Source organism: Peromyscus eremicus, chromosome 1 (genome assembly GCF_949786415.1).
Source record: "Peromyscus eremicus chromosome 1, PerEre_H2_v1, whole genome shotgun sequence".
In the NCBI taxonomy this organism is placed as follows: domain Eukaryota; kingdom Metazoa; phylum Chordata; class Mammalia; order Rodentia; family Cricetidae; genus Peromyscus; species Peromyscus eremicus.
The window spans coordinates 169,506,180-169,528,114 of NC_081416.1; the positions used below are offsets into that span (position 1 = coordinate 169,506,180).

The 21,935-nt window shown below is 49.1% G+C and overlaps 1 protein-coding gene across 1 annotated transcript; it reads right to left on the reverse strand.

Moving 5' to 3' along the window:
* Positions 1–1,265: 1,265 nt before the first annotated feature.
* On the reverse strand, positions 1,266–10,336 carry LOC131925106 (zinc finger protein 235-like). Its single transcript, XM_059280372.1, has 4 exons — positions 10,112–10,336; positions 9,326–9,385; positions 6,922–7,048; positions 1,266–3,896 (listed from the first exon to the last, which is right to left on the reverse strand). Exons 2-4 carry the CDS (start codon positions 9,338–9,340, stop codon positions 1,927–1,929), a joined length of 2,112 nt encoding a protein of 703 aa, XP_059136355.1. The 5' UTR covers positions 9,341–9,385; positions 10,112–10,336; the 3' UTR covers positions 1,266–1,926.
* Positions 10,337–21,935: the final 11,599 nt, after the last annotated feature.

Sequence of the window (21,935 nt, forward strand, 5' to 3'; positions counted from 1 at the left end):
AGAGGCCCTGTTCACTTTGGCTGTGCCTTCCCTGGGCAGGTGGTCCTGGGCTGTATAAGAAAGTGGGCTGGGCCAGGTGGAGGTGGTGCACGGCCTTTAATCCCAGCACTTGGGAGGCAGAGACTGTCAGGTCTCTGAGTTCAAGGCCAGCCTGGTCTACAGAGTGAGTTCCAGGACAGCCAGAGCTACACAGTGAGACCCTGCCTCAAAACAACAACAAAAAGAAAAAGAAAAAAGAAAAGAAAAAGAAAGAAAGAAAAGAAAGTAGGCTGATTGAGCCATGAGGAGGAGACCAGTAAGCAATGTTCCTCCATGGCCTCTGCTTTGGTTCCTGCCTCCAGGTTCCTGCCTTGACTTCCCTCAGGGATGGACTGTATAAGCCCTTCCTCCCCAAAGCACTTTGCTGAGATGACATTTATCACAGCCATTGGAAGCAAATTCAGTCAGCACTGAGATTTAAGAGGCAGGACATGGAGCAGTGACTGTCAGGAGGGCCCTGCCTCATGACAGAGCTCAGGCTGTCACCGAGGGATCCTGCATTCTCCATGGATCTTCAAGGCTTGTTTTAGATTTACTTATGTGAATGAATGCTTGTATGTATATGCACCGTGTGTGTGTGTGTGTGTGTGTGTGTGTGTGTGTGTGTGTTGCTCTCAGAGGTCACAAGAGGACATCAGATCCCCTGGAACTGTTGTTACAGATGTCATGAACCACTATGTGGGTGCCACAAACTCCAGCCCTCCCTAGATCATTCCTGTGCACCTCCTGCTGACAGATGACCCAGTCAGACCCTGCTTGATCCTTGACTTTCACAGCTCCTGGAGCTGTAAGAAATAACTCTCCTTTATACCTGATACAGCCTTGGAAAATAGAGCACTGTGGGAGCAGTGCAAAAGAGTCTAAAACACGGGGCAGAAGCTGCTCACACAGGGCAGAAGCTGCTCACACGGGACAGAAGCTGCTCACACGGGGCAGAAGCTGCTCACATGGGGCAGCAGCTGGCTCCTACGAGAAGCTCAGAGAGAGCAAGCAGGGAAGACAATCTGACCTGAGACTAGAGGGAAAGGGGAGAAGCAACTAATTAACCATTCAAGTTTACTAAGAACTTTTGTCAACAGTAAATACTTTGTAACAAACATCTGCAGTGTTCCTTACAGTAAAAACCCTGTCCCAATGAACTCAGGGCCCAAAATTCCAATGGAATACGTTTCAGTTCATGTTTCTAGTCTGATAAATACAGGACTTTTTTTTTTTTTAAAGCACCGTTTTAGTCTTATAAAGTACAAATACTAAAAATCACACAGTACAAAGTTGCTATGCTGTACAAAGCACCATGGCTAGATGGGGCAGCCCACACACTACAGATGTGAGTGGGAAGCCTCTGCCTTCCAGAAGCTACTTTAAGGCTTTCTATGGGATTACTGATGAATATGAATCAATATGAATGCAGGGTTGGAGACTGGCTAGCGTTTTCAAATATGAGTCTTGCTTAGAGGGCCCTTCTCCACTTGCTTCAGGAATTGTGGGGCCCTGGGCCACACACAGCTCTGCATAGCAGAAATCAGAGGAGCACTTCCTATGAGGAAGTGACAGGTCAGTCAACACCTGCCAATCTCCCACTTAGGTTAAAGCCTTTCCTGTGGCCTCTCTGCGGAGACCTGGATGGATGCTGAGATTTTCCTGCTGTGTCATATCCCGAGGGTGGCAGTTCTCATACCTGGTGACTGTACATTTATAGAACAATTTTCCTCTCATCTGTAATTTCCGACATTTGTCAAGAATCCACCTCCCAAACAGAAGCGCACCATCCCTTTGAAGTCCCCAAAGGCTCCTGGTTCTGAGGAACTTCTAACAATCAGGAGCACGGATTTCCAGGGAGAGCAGATGCCTGACAGGGCCCCCCGACCTGTCAGCAATACAAAGCTCCTACAGATTGCCCGCACTATGGACCCGCTGGTGGTAGACCAGATGTGATCTCTGACTGAAGCCCTTACAGCAGATGCTGCAGATGTAGGGCCTCTCCCCGGTGTGGACCCTCTGGTGCGTGTGGAAGTGTGAGGCCTGACTGAAACCTTTCCCACACTGCTGGCACGTGTAGGGTTTCTCACCCGTGTGGACCCTCTGGTGAGCGCTAAGCCCTGCGCTCCAACTGAATTCCTTTCCACATTCCTCACACTTGAATGGCTTCTCCCCGGTGTGGATGATCTGGTGGACTTGGAGATTGGACCTCTGGCTGAAGGCTTTCCCACAGGTGTCACACTTGTAGGGCTTCTCGCCCGTGTGCACTCTCTGGTGGGCCTGGAGGTGTGAGGCCTGACTGAACCGCTTCGGGCACGCGTTGCATTTGAACGGCTTCTCCCCAGTGTGGACGCTCTGATGGGCCTGCAGATTCGAGGCCTGACTGAAGCCTTTGCCACATACCTCACATTTATAGGGTTTCTCTCCCGTGTGGACTCTCTGGTGATTGTGAAGGTTCAAGCTCCAGTTGAAGCGCTTCCCACACACATCGCACTTGTATGGCTTTTCCCCGGTGTGAACTCTCTGGTGGGCTTGAAAATAAGAGCTCTGACTGAAACCCTTTCCACACACACTGCAGCGAAACGGCTTCTCTCCCGTGTGCACCCGCTGGTGGCTCTGGAAGCTCGAGGCTGAGCTGAACCCCTTCCCGCACTCTTGGCATTTATACGGCTTCTCTCCCGTGTGCACCCGCTGGTGGCTGTGAAGGTTGAAGCTCAGGCTGAAGCGCTTCCCGCACGCGTCACACTTGTAGGGCTTTTCCTCAGTGTGGACCCGCTGGTGGGTGTGGAGGTTCGAGCTACAGCTGAAGCGTTTGCCACAGTCTCCACATTTATACGGCTTCTCTCCGGTGTGGATTCTCTCGTGGGCCTGGAGGTGCGACCTCTGCGTGAAGCCCCTCCCGCAGGCCTCGCATTTGTAAGGCTTCTCTCCGGTGTGGACTCGGCAGTGGATGTTGAGGTCTGTGCTGCGGCTGAAGCCTTTCCCACAGCGGTCGCACCGGTAGGGCTTCTCGCCCGTGTGGATGGGCAGATGCGCGTACAGATGTGAGCTCTGGTTAAAACTCTTCCCGCACTCGGGGCAGGTGTAGGGCTTCTCCCCCGTGTGCACTCTCTGGTGAGTCTGCAGATTGGAGCTCTGACTGAAACCCTTGCCACACTCGCGACACCAGTAGCGCCTTCCTCCCGGGTGCACACTTGGTTGAATGGGGACGCTGGAGCTATGCCCGGTGTCCCCGTGTGTACTGTCTACAGGGGACTGGTTGCCTAGGGGGACCTGTTGATGGAGTCCCAGACTGGGGCTGTCGCTGAAGGCTTCTTCACCCTTGCCGCACCGACAGGCTTTCCCTTCTGTGTAAACCCGATGTGGGGTGCGGGGTGACACAGCAAAGCTGACTTTGCCCCAGTCACCGCTGCTGGGGGCTCTGTCGCCTTTGTGCAGCGCATGGTTATCGTGGTGGGAAATGCAACTCAGAATGTCAACACCCGGGGCAGACAGCCGCGGCTTGGTTCTCACCGGAGGCTGCTGACAGTGTCTCCCATGGTTCCGCCTCTCGCTAAGATGTGTTTTACTCCAAGAACTCTGGACACCCCCAGAGGGACATTCTTGGTTGTCAGTAATGCTGGAATGGTCTCCTGTGAGACTCTCAAGGCGGCCGTCATCCCTGGGGGCCCAGGGTGGCTCTTCCGCTCCTCTGTGGCAGGAGTGACACTTCTCCAGGAAGTGAGAACCCTTTCCGTGAGTGTTCACCAGGGCACCTGGAGTTCTGGCCAGTGTGTCGACATCACGGCTCATCAATTGCCAGCATGGAAGGCGCCCCAGTGAGAGGCACCTTAATCCCATTGCATGAAGAACCTCCATCTTGTTTGGACCCTGGCCTCCTGAAAGGATAGAGAATAGAAAGTGACATCAGCAAGGATGGGGACATCGAAGGGCTGACTCCTCGTTTCTCTCTGGAAACCCTGAAGAGACCATTGTTGAAGATAAACTTGCAGGAGCTCTGGGAACCAGGGTCTACAATGAAGAGAACATGCACTCAAGAGTTTGACGTGGTGGGAAATTCGGGGTGAGCCCAGGAGTGAAGGCTCAAGGTCACCGACAGCCCCTGTCTCACCGACAGCCCCTGTCTCGAACCTGCTTCACACAGCCTGTGTGCAGCCGTACAGACTGATAATGGGATGGGGGGCACTTTTCAGCATCAGGGTGTTTACACTTGAGGGATGGTGTGGGCTGAAGTTCCCATGTGTCGACTCCTCCCTGAGACTGCAGGGAGCAGAGAGGACCAGACCTGCCCGGTCCGAACCCGTCTGTGGGCGACGTGAAGACCGATCTGGTTCACCTGACTGAGAGCCAGGGTGAGAGTGTAAATGGGGAGGCACCAGGAACTTCGAGGGCACACGTGTGTAGGACGGTACTGGAATGACTTCATCACAGGCACTCACTTGGAAACTACTAGAAGGCAGCTAAAGTGTTCAGAGAGCAAGGCTCCAAACACGCCTGCTGAGTAGGGAAGGCCTTCTCTGGGGAAGGAGTGGAAAAGATCGGAGGGACAGGAGCGAGTGGGTTTCCTGCAGACGCCTGCTCTACAATCTGAGACGTCCAGGGTCGCAGAGGGTTGCGGGCAGGGGCTCAGAAACCAAAGTAGATCTCAGACGCCAACCAAACGCAGCAGCTGTCCCACCATAGGAACAAAGGTTACCACACGGCCCGACAGGTCCCCCAGGAAACCAGACAGTGACATGTGAGCAAGCTATCAGGACGGGAAATAAGAAAAGTGAAGCAAACAAATACTGAAGCTGCAAAAGGAAGCAGCAGCCCCGGAGACGCTGGGATGCAGCTCCATGGCAGCGGCTTGTATGAAGCACTGGGAACAAAGTCGGCGGGGGGAGGAGGAGGAGGAGGAGGGAGAGGAACGGGGTTGGGGGTCAGGAGAGGGACGTTCCTGTGAGGAACACGGAAGGTCTTCTCGGGATGGACGACACCAAAGGCTTCCTGGAGCCGCTGCTAGGTGTCCACTTGGGGTTTTGGGGTACATCACCATAACTCAAACTAAGTCCATGGTAACAAGTCTGGCGATGCCCAGACACCAGCAGAGACAAGTGCAGAATGTGGAGAGTGAGCAGGACACACGGTTTAAGCTGCTCGGAGTAGGGCCTTGGGGACTTCTGAGCAGACCAATGCAGAGTCTCTGAGAGAGAGAGGGCACTTCCCAGGGAAGAACATTCTGGCCAGAAAGAATTGAGCAATGGCAGCAGAGAAAGAAGCAGGGAAAAAAAAATGGAGATTGGCGGAGCACTAGGAAGATGGCGTCCTAGCCAGGCACAGTCAACCAAGCCTGTCATCCTAGTGCCTGAGAAGCTGAGGCAGGAGGATCACTAATTTCTGGGCAAGCCTGAGCCAAAAAAAACTCAAAACAACTTGATTTTACTGAGTGAAATGTGAAGCCTAGGATCTAAGGCAAGGAATGGCACAATGGGACTCTTCGGTTGGGGTTGGGGGTGGAGGGCCGAGGGGAAGCACCCCACACAAGAGGAGAAGCAGCTCTGGGGCTCTGTTAGCTGCACTTACTTCTCTGGGTCAAAGATACAAGAAAGGGGTTGTGGAATCTCCCTCCACAGCTAAGGAAAGCTGCTGAGGCCAGGCATGTGTCAGGGGGGTCCCTGCATGGAGGCCCAGAGAGGCCTTTGTGTGAAGTCTGAACTTGCTGGAGACCCCAAGATGTTGGAGATGCCGGAGTCATGGGACAGTGGGACCAGCCAAGGCGGAAAAGTGTGTTACAGTCAACAAAGCTGAAAGGAGTTGGTGATCTGAAGAGCATTTGACATCAGACATGGAGATGCAGAGTTTGGAGTTTGCCCAGCCAATTTTCGGTATTGCTTTGGGTCAGTATTTCCTCACTACGCTCCCTTCCCTACGTTTCGGAATGGTAATGTATATCCTGTGCCATTGTATGTTGGAAGTATGTGATCTGCTTTTTGATTTTGATTTTACAGGGGGTTACAGTGAAGAGATCGCTACCAATCTAGAAGAGACTTTGAACTATGGACTTTTAAACACTGTTGAGACTATGCTAGACTATGGATGGGGACTTTGGAAGTTGGACTACAAACTTGTTTTGCATTCCGATATGGCTACAAACCCATGGGGCCTGGGGAGTAGAATGTGGTGGTTTGAATGAAAAACGGCCCCAACAGGCTTATAGGAGGGGCACTATATGGAGGTGTGGTCTTGCTGGAGGAACTGGGGGTGGGGTTGGGGGTTTTAAATGCCCAAGCCAAGCCCGGTGTCTCTCTCTTTCCGCTGCCTTTGAATCTGGATATAGAACTCTCAGCTATCACGTCTGCCTGCATGCCGCCATGCTTCCCACCATGATGATAATGGACTAAACTTCTGAAACTGTAAGCCAGCCCCAATTCAATGCTTTCCTTTATAAAAGTTGCCGTGGTCATGGTGTCTCTCCACACTAACAGAACATTGACTAAGGCACACACACACACACACACACACACACACACACACCAACCTGCATGCACACTCACATACACATAAAGAAATGTTTTAGAAAAAAATCTTAAAGAACAGCATCTATGTGTAAAATGCAGTTTTAAGAAATAAAGTGGAGGGGCTGGAGAGATGATTCAGCACACTGACTGCTCTTCCAGAGGGCCCAGGTTGGGTGTGCAGCACCCACATGATGGCTCCACACCATCTGTTACCCCATTTCCAGGGGATGTGATGCCCTTTTCTGGCCTCTGTGGGCACTATGCAGAAAAAAAAGATAAAACACCCAGATATACATAAAATAAAAAATAAATAAATCTAAAAGGAAAGCAGTGAGTGTAACTGAAGAAGACACCAGAGGTAAACTTGAGGACACTGCCAAGGGGCACAGGCCGCCATCCTCACCCACTGACAGAAGGTTCCGGAAGTTCTCCAGCATCACGTCTCGGTACAGCTTCCTCTGGGCAGCGTCCAGCAGCCCCAGCTCCTCCTCGCTGAAGACCACGGCCACGTCCCTGAACGTCACCATCTCCTGTGACAGCAAACATGTGCCACCCAGTTTCATACCCAATGCCACTGGGACCTGAGCAACTGTTTACAAAGTGCCTATTCACCCCTTTCTATGGCTACAGGGAGCGGGGGCAAGAGAGGAAAACACTGGTGTAGGGACCATTGGTGCCTTTTATGGTTTCACTAGGACCCTTGCTGTTAAAGGGGAAGCCACGGATTTTAGAGTTAGAGAGCGCAAACCCACGTCAGGGGTAATGTGCTGAGTTTGTGCTGGAAACAGCTCAGGTATCCCTTCATCCCCAAATCCAAAATGCTCCGAAACCCATTTCATGAGTGATGACATCATTTAAAAATGTTTTGTGTTGGAGGAACATGATGGATTTCAGATTCAGAATTCTTTATTCGTAAAGTCTAGGCAAGTATTTCCAAATGCCTAACTTCTCCAGTGTGTGAAACACCTCTGTGTCCCGAGGTGTCTGGCAGACGGCACTCAGGTCTGGATCACTCATTATGTCCTTAGCTCTGCCAATCTCACGGGCCTGCGGGGACCTTCTGGGACAGACAGCAGCTCCTTCTGTGTTCTCAGGAACACGCCTCTGCCAACAGCAGCGATGTTCAGGGTCACGGGTGTGGGCACGGGCCTTAAGGCTCCAAGGCTCTGTGCATCCCTGGCCTGATGAGCTTGGAAACTAACTTCTCAGTGCCTCAGTTTCCCCATCTGTGTAACTACCTACATCACAGTGTCCCTGAAGGGATTAAGTGAGACCACAGAAAGGACCCAGGACCACGCATGATACACATTAAGCAGCCAACATCTGTCCAACACCACTACCATCATCATCTGTATTATGCCATTCATGGCCACGTAGTTCTCCATAAAGGCTGCATTATATATATATAAATTTTAAAATGCACCATCCATACACATACAATAAATGTAAAAAAAAAGAATTTAATTAAGTAAGTGAAAGTCTCAGAAAACTGTTATTTTTAATCACTTACCAAAGCACCCAAGATTTTTTAAAGTGTCCAGTTTAGGCCGGAACACAGAGAATGAAGGCTACTTGCCGTCTGCAAACTAACTGGGAAAATTGCCACTGTTATTAGCAAAACAAACTTGGAACTGACTGTAGGCAGCTGGAGGACTTGGCCGACCACCACGTAAAATATACCCTTTTGCATTATAATTCACGTTTAGGTTAACTGAAACATGCCCGGCGGTACATAATAAATGCTCCGAGTTTCCGAGCTGCTGGTTTGTCTCCATCGGAGCACATGGCTCGCTTGATCCCAGCTTGTCTGTGCATGTGTCTGTGTGTCTGTCCTTTCCTCATTCCTCCATCACCCCAGTCGGGCCCACCTCTGTGGCCATGCAGATGGCAACGGCCGGGCACTCCCTGACTGTTCAGGATATGAATGCTCAGGACGGCTCTTCTGTGTGCACGTGTGTACACAAGCATGCGTGAGTGTGCACATGCACGCACATAGGGGCCAGGGGACAACCCCTGGTGTCCTTCCTCAGGTGCTAGCCATCTTTTTTTGGTTTTGAGTCAGGGTCTCTCGGGGACCTGGAACTTGCCAAGTAGGCTAGGATGGCTGCCGATGAACACCAGGAACCTGCCTGTCTCCACAGTCACAGACACAGGAGACTCTGTGGAAAAAGAGGGCCCAACTCCCAAAAGCTGTCCTCTGACATCTACATGAATGCCTTGGCATGCTCACAGCCAACCCCGCCCCACTACACACACACTAATAATAGTACAAAATTTAAAAACGAAATAAAGTCATAAACCACACCAAGATGGAGAACTCATTTGCAAAATAAAATTGGCAAACCATGAGAAATGATGTTACTTTTAGAATGTAAGTGAACTTAATTTTTTTTATGTATGTGTATGTTGTACGTCTGTGTGTGTAATGTGTGTGCAGGTGCCCTGGGAGGCCAGAAGAGGGCATTGGATCCCCTGGAGTTGGAGTTACAGGCAATCGTGAGCTATCAGAAGTGTGTGCTGGGAACCAAACCGATCCTCTGGAAGAGCAGCCAGTGCTCTTAACTGCTGAGTCCTCTCTCCAGTCCACTTTCTCTGTGTCAAAATGTATTCTTTTACAATTTCATTTGTGCAATGTTCTTTGAGCACATGCACCCGTTACCCTCTCTTACCCCTCTTACCCCTTTCTTCTCAGCCACACCCCCTGCCACTTACAGGTAGTTCAGCATGGCTTGGCTGCAGAGCGCTTGCGCAGTATGTAGGGGTCCTGTTTTTGATCCCTAGCACTGGGGGAAGCCGATCGGACTTACCTGTAACTTGGTCATTGTCCTCTCCTTCTACCTGGGACAGCGCAGGTCTCTGGGAAGCAACTGGGGGAGGAAGGGTTGTGTGAGGGCATTGCCAGGAGAGTCAGTCCACACAACTTCCCCAGCTTCTCCCTCAGCCCCAAGCGCGGGCATTGCAAGTCTGTGCGCTTCGCTACCTGGCTTTTCTACCTACTTCAAACTAACCTGCAGAGTAAGCCTCCAGGACACCCAGCCATCCGTGCTCCACCTCGCTCAGCGCGAAGGGTTAGCAAAGCCCACACTCACTATAATTTCCTGCAGTTTCAGAGCCGCGGCGGGCACTCTTCACAAAGCTGCTCATAACTCTGATGAACGCTGTGTCATGAGTGACCCTCACGCTCAGAAGCGTCTGTTCATTGTGATCAGTTATCTTAACATAATTGTTCCCATCCGTAGGAGTTAAACTGCGCCCCCCACTCTAGCTCTAAAAGGTTCCATGACTAGTAAACGTTGCTCATCTGCAAGAGCCTCCACAAAGTCTCTTTTCCCACGTGCATGAAGATAATGACCAATAAAACCCTCTCAAAAGAAAAGGGAGTTTGGGCCGGGGAGATGGCTCAGGGGGTAGAGGCGAGCCGCCGAGCCTGACGGCCCGAGTTCAATTCTCTGGACCCCGCACGGAGGAAGGAGAGACCCTCTCACAAGTTGTCTTCCGACCTCGTCCATACACAAGCTGTGGCACGCCCCCCTCTCTAAGTAAATAAATAAATAAATGCAAAAATATTACATTTAAGAACCAGAGCTGCATACCACTTAAGGCTTCAGGACGCCGGCCATCTGTCATCACCTCCTCTGCCAGGCTTCGGTGGGAAGCTAGTCTCTCTCTCCCAGGGGCTCCGCAGGCAACTGAGATGCGTCCGGGAATCCCAGGCAGCGCCGCCCCGGGCAGAGTCCAGCGACAGAGGGCCCGGCCACCGCCGCCGCTCCTCCCCAGGGATCAGAGTCGGGCCTTGAGGGGAGACTCCGGGAGCACCAGCCAGACGATGGGCCACGGGACGCTCCAGGATCTCCCCTCACCAGGCAGCCTCGCCTTGCAGGAGCGGAAGCGACCTCGACCGCCGCTGGTACCGGAACTACAATTCCCAGAATGCCTCAGCGGAAGCGTGTAGCCCCGCTGCCTCGCAGAGACTACATTCCCCAGAACGCTAAAGCGCCAATAAGTTTCATGCTGTTTTAACCAAGTGAACTCAGGGGAAATCGCTTTGGAGCTCGCTCTCCCTGATTGCTTTTCGTTTTGTTCATGTCTTTCTTTCTTTTTTCTTTTCTTTTTTTTTTTTTGGGGGGGGGGGGGTTTCGAGACAGGGTTTCTCTGTGTAGCTTTGCACCTTTCCTGGAACTCGCTTAGTATAGACCAGGCTGGTCTCAAACTCAACAGAGATCCGCCTGCCTCTGCCTCCCGAGTGCTGGGAGTAAAGGCGTGCACTACCGCCAGCGTCGTTTTGTTCATTTCTGAAATGTCATTAAAGACAACTGTGGATACTTTTTAAAAACATTGGAGTCCCATATTATATTGCATTACAAAAGTCAAAACTTAAACTGCGTGGCTATGGGAGCTTGGCTCAGCAGCAGAGTCAGAGCCTCTGCCTAGAATTCCCCAGTGAGGGGCAGGGGGTGTGGCTCAGTGGTAGAGCCCCTGCCTAGAATCCCCCAGTGAGGGGCTGGGGTGTGGCTCAGTGGTAGAGCCCCTGCCTAGAATCCCTCAGTGAGGGGTTGGGGGTGTGGCTCAGTGGTAGAGCCCCTGCCTAGAATCCCCCAGTGAGGGGTTGGGGGTGTGGCTCAGTGGTAGAGCCCCTGCCTAGAATCCCCCAGTGAGGGACTGGGGGTGTGGCTCAGTGGTAGAGCCCCTGCCTAGAATGCCCCATGAGGGGCTGGGGTGTGGCTCAGTGGTAGAGCCCCTGCCTAGAATCCCCCAGTGAGGGGCTGGAGGAGTGACCCAGTAGTAGAACACAGGCTGTTTTGAGTCAATATTCTATTGCTGTGAAGAGACACCATGACCAAGGCAACTCTTAAAATAGAGAGCATTTCTTTGGGGACTTGTTTACAATTTCAGAGGCTTAGTTCATTATTATCGTGTTGGGGAGCATGGCAGCATGCTGGAGCAGCAAATGCAGGCTACATCCTGATCCATAGTCACAGAGGTAGAAAGAAAGACCGGGCCTGACATGTGCCTTTGAAACCTCAGAGTCCAACCCCAGTAACACTCCTCCTCCGACAAGGCCACACCTCCCAATCCTTCTAATCCTTTCAAAGATTTCCACTCCCTGGTGTAGCAGGCTTTCCTTTTGGGCACCAACCAGCTCCCAAATCATGACATGGAGACTTATTATTAATTATGAATGCTCAGCCTTATCTTATCCTTGTCCCATTAACTCTTAATTTAATTTAACCTAGTTCTCTTTACGTTTTGCCTCAGGGCTTCCTACCTTTCTTTCATTCTGTATGTCCTACCCCCTGCCTGGTTGGCTGGCCCTGGGCATCTCCCTCTTTTTCTCCCTCATTCTCTCCTCTCTCCTGTCTTGAGCCTAGATTCCTACTACTACTTATTCTCTCTGCCTGTCAGCCCCACCCATCCCTCTACTGCCTAGATATTGGTCGTTCAGCTTTTTTTTTTTTTTTTTTTTTTTTTTTTAGACAGGGTTTCTCTGTGTAGCTTTGCGCCTTTCCTGGAACTCACTTGGTAGCCCAGGCTGGCCTCGAACTCACAGAGATCCGCCTGCCTCTTCCTCCCAAGTGCTGGGATTAAAGGCGTGCACCACCACCACCCGGCCAGTCGTTCAGCTTTTTATTAGACCAATCAGGCGCCTTAGGCAGGCAAAGCAACACACCTCCACACAGTTAAACAAACGCAGCATAAACAAATGTAACACATCTTTACATAGTTTAAATAATATTCCACAACACCCTGCAGACTAAGCACGTGAATATATGGGCCTATGAGGGCCATTCTTATTCAAACAGGGACATTTCACTCCCTGGCCCCATAAGCTTGTAGGCATATCTTAAAGCAAAAATGCATTCCGTTCAACTTCAAAACTCCCCATAGTCTATCATTTTCTCAACACTGTTTAAAAGTCCAAAGTCTCTTCTGAGACTCATGGCAATCTCTTAACTATAATTCCCTATAAAAATCAAAATAAAAAAGCAGGTCACATATTTCCTATGAACAATGGCATAGAATATACATTATCCACTCCAAAAGGGAGGAAAAGGAGCATAGTGAGGAAATACTGGGCCAAAGAAAGACCAAAAACCAGCTGGGCAAACTCCAAATTCTATATCTCCATGTCTGATGTCAAAGTACTCTTTGGATCTCCAACTCCTTTTAGCTCTGTTGACTGCAGCACACTTTTTCTCTTGAACTGGTTCCACTCCCTGTTAGCGGCTCTCCTTGCCAGGTATCCCATGTCTCTGGCATTTCCAGCATCTTGAGGTCTCCAACATAATCCAGGCTTCAACTTCATAGCTTCACGCAATGGACATTTAGGCCTCTATGCAGGGAAAATCCTGGCACATGCCTGGCCTCAGAGGCTTTCCTTAGCTGCAGAGGGAGATTCCACAATCCCTCTCTTGTATCCTTGACTCTAAAGCCAGAACCACATGGCTAAAGTTACCAAGTTCTGCAGCTTGCTAGAGTTGGAACTTAGCCCCCTCTTTCAATTATATCTTCATCATCTTTCTGTAGTTGTGAAAAGGAATTAAAGAAAAACTTAAGCAGCTCACTGTTTAAGCTTTTCTTTAATTCCTTTTCTCAAGTTGGAAGACTAGCTGGGTGGGGTCTTGCCTTGAGGTCAGCATTGTCTTTATTCCATCTAGCATCAGGCTTTCCTTTAAACTTTCTGTCCCCTTGAATACTGGACTTACTCCATTACACTTCCTGGTGCTCCTTTTCTCTCAGACTGTACATTTTATGTTTCTCTTTGTCCAGCTTTCTTCTTTCCATTACAGCACTCCATGAGAGTGACCAGTAATAACTACATGACAGAGTCTATACCAGGCTATCTTGAAATGTCCTCTGCTTACACCATTAGTCCAAAACTCTTCAATTTAGCTTCAGGTAGATTTTTAGGACAAGGGCAAAAATCAGCCACACTTTTTCCAAAAAAAAAAAAATACAAAACAACAACAACAAAATAAAAACAAGTGTTTGGTTTCTAGGCTACTTACTAATGTTCTTCCCCTCTGAAACTTCTTGACCTGGGTCCCCATAGTTCAAACCGACCTCACCACCACTGTCTTCGAGGCTCCTACTAGAATAGTTCATTAAACTATGATTAAAGCATCCAATTGCTTTTCTTTTTTTTTTAAAGATTTATTTATTATGTATACAATATTCTGCATGCATGTATGCCTGCAGGCCAGAAGAGGGCGCCAGATCTCATTACAGATGTTTGTGAGCCACCATGTGGTTGTTGGAAATTAAACTCAAGACCTCTGGAAGAACAGCCAGTGCTCTCAACCTCTGAGAGTCCCAAAGTCTTCCATATTCCTCCAATACTGTGGTAGTTTGAATGTAATCGGCCCCAATAAGCATATAGGGAGTGGCACTATTAGGAGGTGTGGCCTTGTTGGAGGAGGTGTGTCACTGTGAAGGTGAGCTTTGAGGTCTCCTATGCTTGATCTATTCCCAGTAGCTGTGTCATGTCAATCTCTTAACTGTAAGCAGCTGGTTGGTGGCCCAAAGGAAAGCCTGCTATACCAGGGGGTGGGACTCTTTGAAAGGATTAGAAGGACTGGGTCTGGGTGTGTGGATCAGTGGTAGCACCTCTGTTTAGAATGCCCCAGTGAGGGGCTAAAGATGCTGTTAAATGGAAGTGCTCACACCTGACATGTGTGACTCCTGTTTATGCCACAATTACTCTCCCTCTTCCAAACACACACACATTATTTGGGAGCAAAGGGTAAGGTAAAACTAGGAAACCTGAGTGCTTGAGTGCACCAGATATTGTGTTTAAGGGACACTGGATTCGACTTTTGTGCAATGCTGTTTCCCCAAATATTTATCACCAATACAACCTATGGATACAACAAAAACATAGTTCATTGCTTCTCACGGTAAAAGGAGAATTACACCTTGACAGTTTACACTGTTCCCAAGCCAAGTGTCATAATGGAGCAAACTGAAGACTCCACTCCAGCTATCCTGGAGTCTCAGGGTGGCAGAAACAAGAAACCCTGCCTGTGGCCAGCAAGATGGCTCGGCAGGTGAAGGCTCTTGCCAACCAAGCCTGAGGACCTGAGCTCAATCACCGGAACCCACATGTGTGTGGAAGGAGAGAACTGAGTCCCTCAAGTGTTCCTCGGACCTCCACGAGTGCTATAGCACGTGCACGCACACGCACAGACACACACACACACACACACACACACACACACACACAAAAAAAAAAAAAAAACTACATACCACAAGAAGACACCTTCGAAGTCTCACAAAAACTCCACTTCAGCAACCCGATGCTGCAGCAACGACGTTAACAAGCCTCTTGCCCGGAGGACAGTTGAGCTCAGGGCCGCTCTCTCATTCCCACTCCCTCCCTAAAACAACAAAAATGTGTCCACTCACCAGTGATGGCTGCATGGAACCTGACTCTCAGAACTGCTCTAACTTGCAGCTCAGGGTTTGTTGTTGTTGTTGTTTTGTTTTGTTTTTCATATTTATTTATTTATTTATTTATTTATTTATTTATTTATTTATTTATTTTTCTATTATCAGCTTGATACAGTATAAATTCTTATCCTAATAGTGAAATGTTTCATTGAGGCTTGCCCAGTAATTGAGTAAAACCAAAACTTATTATAAGTCACAGTCATCCTAGGGTCCCCCCTGCTATGTAGCCTCCCTGGATCTGTGGGTTGCAGTCTGATTGTTCTTTGCTTTATATCTAGAATCCACTTATGAGTGAGTACACACCATGTTTGTCCTTCTGGGTCTGGGTTACCTCACTCAGGATGATGTTTTCTAGTTCCATCCATTTGCCTGCAAATTTCATGCAGTCATTGTTTTTCTCTGCTGAGTAGTCCTCCATTGTGTATATGTGCCACATTTTCTTAATCCATTCTTCAGTTGACGGGTATCTAGGTTGTTTCCAGGTTCTGGCTATTACAAATAGTGCTGCTATGAACATAGTTGAGCATGTATCTCTGTGGTATGATTGAGCATTCCTTGGGTATATATGCCCAAGAGCGGCAGCTCAGGTTATTGAGTTACATCTGGAAGGGTGTATCATAAAGACAGGGTATAGACTGTATCAAACCCACTGCTATACACCCATTCAATTCTTTTTAAAACCAGATTCATTTTATTTATTTATTTGTGTGTGTGTGTGTGTGTGTGTGTGTGTGTGTGTGTGTGTGTGCAGGTACCCTTGAAGGCCAGAAGAGGGTGTCAGGTCCCCTGGAGCTGGAGTTACGGACGTCAACTTGACACTAGCAGGAAAGAGGATTCTCAACTGAGAAGACGCCACCATGAGACTGATCTGTATAGGAGGGTCCCACTCACTGTTAGTGGTGCTGCCACCCCTGGGCAGGTGGCCCTAGGCTGTATAAAAAAAAAAAAAAAAGTCTAGCAGTCAGGCCTTGTGGCCTTTGATCCCAGCAAAGGCAGGGGCAGATCTCTGTGAATTCTGGGCCAGCCTGGTCTACAAGAGTGAGTTCCAGGACAGCTAGAGCGACATAGTGAGAATCTGTCTCAAACAAATAAACAAGCACCACCTAGCAATCCGTGGCTAGCAAGCCTGTAAGCGGTGTTCCCTATCTGCTCCTGCTTGAGTTCCTCCCCTGGGCTTCCCTCAGTGACCAGCCGTGACTGGCAGGAATAATCCAAATAAACCCTTCCTTCCCCAAGGTGGTTTTGCTCAGTGTTTTATCAGAGAAACAGAAACCAAACAAGGGCAGGGTGTTCTCTGCTACTTTTGGGAATGTGTTCAGTAAATCTGATAATTTAAAAGACCTTTGACCCCAGCCATTCTACTTCTCAAATTTTCCTCAGTAGACAGGAGCCGGCGACTCTTACCTGTTTCGGTGGAGAAGTCTAAGAAAGGCTGGCAGCAACCAGCCCACTGTAAACAGGTATTGACAATAAACTTGAGGTGTATGAATGGGTATGTATAGAATAAGGCTTTCTGGAGTCACACAGAGTCAGTGAGACAACCTCTTCATCCCTGACTGAATGTGTAATCCAATTATAAATATATAAATCCAGATCCGGCGTGCCGTGAGCTGGCCCGCACATGCATTAGGGCAGGGGCAGTGGTAACTCTTCATCTGAACCAAATGCTTCCCAGTGCAGACTTACAAAGGGCCTCGTCAGTGGTGGCATCTGAAAAGGGAGTGCTGTGACTGAGATTTGGGGATAGAGTGACATCTGTTACTCCCTCAAATACATTCGAGGGTGGGGTGAGGACCCCAGGAGTCTATTTATGACTTGGTGGAGACAGTTTATACCTGGAGCCCACTGTAATGATAGGTTACTTTGTGTTGCTTTAGGGCTTTAGGAGTTAATAAGAAAATGAAAACTCACTTAAAATTCAAATCAGTATACATGGGCTAGATGGCTCCATGGTTGCCTGCACCCACATTGAACAGGTCACAACCTCATGTAACTCTAGCTCCAGGGGATCTAGTGCCCTCCGGCCTCCATTCTAAAGCAACTGCACACACACACACACACACACACACACACACACACACACACACACACAGAGAGAGAGAGAGAGAGAGAGAGAGAGAGAGAGAGAGAGAGAGAGAATAAATCTTAACAAATAAATATTAAAATTAATTGGACATTGTATGCAAAGCTCTTTCAGGGCTGGAGAGATGGCTCAGAAGTTAAGAGCAATGGCTACTCATCCAGTGAACCAGGGTTCAGTTCCCAGCATCTACATGGTAGCTCACACCTGTCAAGAACTCCACTCCTAGAGAATCCAATGCCCTCTTCCGGAGTCCATGGGCACCTCATGCACACAGAGTGCTCAGACATACTGTTGAGGGCCGGATTGATCCAGGGCTTTCTCAGAGGCCCCAGTAAAAGGACTGTGGGAGCCCACAACTGACTCAGTTTCCCAGTTTGGTACTGAAGTCTATTCTGAGTCAATAGAGTTCAGGCTTGTTTGCTCCAAGGCTGTGAGGAAGTCCTGATTAGCTCATGGAGTCTCCTTGAAGGGCCGTGAGACAGTCCTGATTAGCCCACTAGAAGGAACACACTATCTAGCTAGATGCAGGCTGCTGATGCCAGCCAGAGGTACACTGAGATAGAAAATGAAACTGCCTTGACACAAGGCAGGATAGACAGTGGTTGAATGTCCGCGCTGTGCATTGTTCTACCTCTGTCCTTCAAGACTGTACATAACCTGGCTGTGAAATAAACTCGGGGCTATCCGGCATTGACCTGCAGACCTCTCGACTCTTTTCTTTTTTTTTAAGATATAATTTATTTTAATATATTTTTTTTATTTATTTATTATTTATGTATACACTCGCCAGAAGAGGGCGCCAGATCTCATTACAGATGGTTGTGAGCCACCATGTGGGTGCTGGGAGTTGAACTCAGGTCCTCAGGAAGAGCAGCCAGTGCTCTTAACCTCTGAGCCATCTCTCCAGCCCTCGACTCTTTTCTGTCTCCTTCATTGTCTCTTCAATCCGCACGCCTCTACCCAGCTACCCAGCTGACTGTCAGCAGGCCCGACAAAGGACCAAAGGACCCTACTTCTGTGTCCTTGCTCAGGAGCGGAAATCGGTAGGGTGGGTCTGGAGCTGAGGCCTGGGCCTCAAAGGAGTCAAGGTTTCAGTTCCTGGGAACTTGCCCCCCCCCCCCAAGACTGCAGTCATCAGTCCGCAGACCGCTGCACGCTTGGTCTGTAGTGCTCTTGAGAGACTGTGTCCCCTTGTGCAGCACTGCTCGACAAGCCTCCCGCTGACCCTGCCCCATCTCCGCCCCGGAAACAGCATGTAAGGTGTACTTCCTTCTCCTCTTTTTGTTGTTTGTTTGTTGTTGTTGTTTGAGACAGGGTTTCTCTGTGTAGCCCTGGCTGTCCTGGAACTCACTCTGTAGACCAGGCTGGCCTCGAACTCACAGAGATGATGGTGAGGTTTTTTGGTTTTTTTTTTTTTTTGGTTTTTCGAGACAGGGTTTCTCTGTGTAGCTTTGCGCCTTTCCTGGAACTCGCTTTGGAGACCAGGCTGGCCTCGAACTCACAGAGATCCGCCTGGCTCTGCCTCCCGAGTGCTGGGATTAAAGGCGTGTGCCACCACCGCCCGGCATATTTTTTTTTTAAAGATAGGATCTCCTTCAAGTTCAGGCTGGACTAGAACGCATCGTGTACCTCGAGAGTTCCGTACCTTGTGTAGATCCTGTACCTGGGGTTCCCGACTGTCCTGGCCCCCATTTCCTCAAAGCCAATGCCGCCACACCCTGAGTTCTGCTTGTGTCCTGCGTGAGTATTGAATCTAGGGGGGGTCTTTTACTGTCTTTGTAAGTTCTCAGCCTTTATCCATCAGACACGTTTTCTTTTTCCTGTTCTCTCTCTTCCTGTTCTTGCTGTGCTTTCTACCACGAGTTTCCAACCATCCAAATATTAGACACCATTTATCCTACTCTCGGATGCTTATTTTCTTCATGTTGTTTGGGTTTCACTTTAAAAAAAAAGACAGGATGTCATGTAGCCCAGGCTAGCCTCAGGCTAGCTTGCTCTGTAGTTGATAAAAAGTCTGAACCCCTAATCCTTTTGGCTCCACCTTTCAAGTACTGGGATTACAGGCATGCACCTCCATGCCTGGCTTGGTTTGGGTTATTTCTATGGAACTATAGTCAAGTTCCCCGCTACTTTTTCAGCTGTGTTGAGCATAACTTTTGTAGTTGTTTGGACAGAGTCTCACTCTGAAGCCCAGGCTGGTCTCAAATTCATGATCTTCCTGCCTAAACCCCTGAATTGTGTGCACACCATGTCGGACTCAGAAGCATTTTTAATAAGCTTTCTGTTCTAGAGTCTCCCTGTTACCTGATGTGGAATATTATTTAAGATGTGTTACATTTGTTTATGCTGTGGAATATCTGTTAATGATGCAAAGATGTGTTGCATTCTTTTATGTTGCATTTGTTTAACTCTGTGAAGCTGTGTTACTTTGCCTGTCTAAAACACCTGATTGGTCTAATAAAAAGCTGAGCAGCCAATAGCAAGGCAGGAGAAAGGATAGGCGGGCTGCCAGGCAGATAGAACGAATAGAAGGAGGAGGAGGAGGAGGAGGAGGAGGAGGAGGAGGAGGAGGAGTGAGAAAAGGAGGAGGAGGACACCAGGGGACAGCCACCCAGCTATACAGCAAGCCATGGAGTAAGAAGGAAAGAAAGACATGTAAAATAGAGAAAGGTAAAAGCCGAGAGGCAAAAAGTAGATGGGATAATTTAAGTTAAGAAAAGCTGACTAAAAACAAGCCAAGCTAAAGCCCAGGCAGTTATAAGTAAGAATAAGTCTCCATGTTTTTATTTGGGAGCTTGGCAGTGGGCCCCCAAAGAGTGTTAAAAAAAATAAAAATAAAAAAAAAAAACTACAGTTGTTTCTATCAGCTTCCATGGAAACCTCCTATCTGTTCATGGGTGATAACATCTGCCTTTTCCTAGAGCCATGGGCATAACGATTAAGCCAAGGTTATCCTCACACAGCGAGTTTGAGGCAAGTCTGGGCTACACGAGTCCCTGATAACCCCAGAACTCGGGCTTCTCTGTCACTGTGATGCTTGGCCTGCTGTCTCCTAGCGAAGGACTGTCTTCCTTGCTCAAGGAGATGCTCCGTAGCGTGGGCACGGCAACAGGGATGCAAGGAGTGGTGGCCTTGCCTGGAGTTGGGTGCTCCTGCTTTGCCACAGTATCACAGCGGCACACTGAATGGATCTGGCCAGGAGATTGGCTAGAATTGGGTTACTCTCCTGCAGTCATTATCTCAGGGGTATCACCGGACCAGCTTATTTAGTGTTTTTTGTTGGAGTGGGAGTGCTGGTGGACTGTTTTTCAAGCGTTCCCGCTGTTTGCTGCTTTCAGCCATCCCTGTGTATACACACATATCCCTGTGTACCACCAAGGATGCTCTGCCCATAGTCTCCCTTTCCCCAGGATAACCTGCCATTGCCAGGGGCAGTCTAGCTGTCTGAAAATCCAAGGGTGTCCCTTGCTGCCTCTTTAGTCTGTTTTGACTGAGGATTAGAGAGGTCTGTTCGGCCACACACTGCTGAGACAGAGTTCTTACCTTACCATTCTGCCATCTCGTGAGCAACCTGGAGACGAGTTTCCATGAAGAAGCCAGATGGCAGTGGTGCACGCCTTTAATTCCAACACTCACACTCAGGAGGCAGAGACAGGTGATCTCTGAGTTCAAGGCCAGCCTGGTCTACAGAGTAAGTTCGAGGACAGCCAAGGCTGTTACACAGAGAAACCTTGTCTTAAGAAACAAAACAAAAAATAAAATAAAAGGTATTCAGGAAGGGATCCATGTGAAAGAACCTAGAAAGCAACAGAAAAGCCAGGGCCTGAGCCAGGTCCAAGGCCATCTTGTCGTGGAGTTATCTTTTTGTACCCTGTGAAGAAGTTCACTCTGATTGGTTTACTAAAAAGCTGAACAGCCAATAGCTAGGCAGGATTTCCGGGCACAGAGGACGTGAGGAAGAAGGGCAGAGATGCCAGGAGACATGGAGGAAGCAGGAAAGCAGGATGGGTGGTATGTAGAGGAGGTCAGCAAGCCTCGGGGCAGCACATGGGTTAATAGAAACAGGCTGATTGAAGTTATAAGAGCTAGCTAAAGGTAAGCCTAAGCTATCAGCGAGCTCTCATAGTTAACAGCACGTCTCCGTGGTGTGGTCTGGGAGCCGGCTGGCGGCTGGCAGGACAGACCCGCCACACCACCTCTCACTGTTGCATTTGTACACTGACAAGTGCTGTTGTTAGTCCAAACAGCTCTCAACTTCCTGCTACTGGAATTCAGGGTTCCTGGCTGATAGAGGCACCACGAGCTTGCGACCCTTCCCTTGGAGTGGTGGCTGGCGGTGGCTGACAAAGGAATGCACGAGGGAGCGGAGAGATGACTCAGCAGTTACGAGCACTTGCGGCTCTTCTAGAGGACCAGAGTTCAGTTCCTAGCACAACTGCCCGCAACTCCGGTTCCAGGGGATCCATGGGCGCTGCATTCATGTGCATAAACACATAACACACGTGTGTGCACAAGTACATGCCACACAGCCAGCCCGAACAGAGAACCATAAAAAGGGAGACCAACTGTTTAAAGAACTCTGCACCTATCTGCTCGGCACCGGGTGAGGGGTGCTAACCAAACGACTCTTTTATCAGACCAGTCTATTGCTTGAGGTCCTACTTTCCAAATGACATGCATGTATTTGCGCTGCCAGTAAGACCCCTCCTAATCCACCTTAAAATAAAATGTTGTATCTTTGCGTGTAGCTTGAGTTGTCCTGCCTGGCCCACAGTCAGGACAAATCTCTCTCACCCGCCAGTCTCACAGCCGCTCAGACCCGACCAAGTAAACACAGAGACTTATATTGCTTACAAACTGTATGGCCGTGGCAGGCTTCTTGCTAA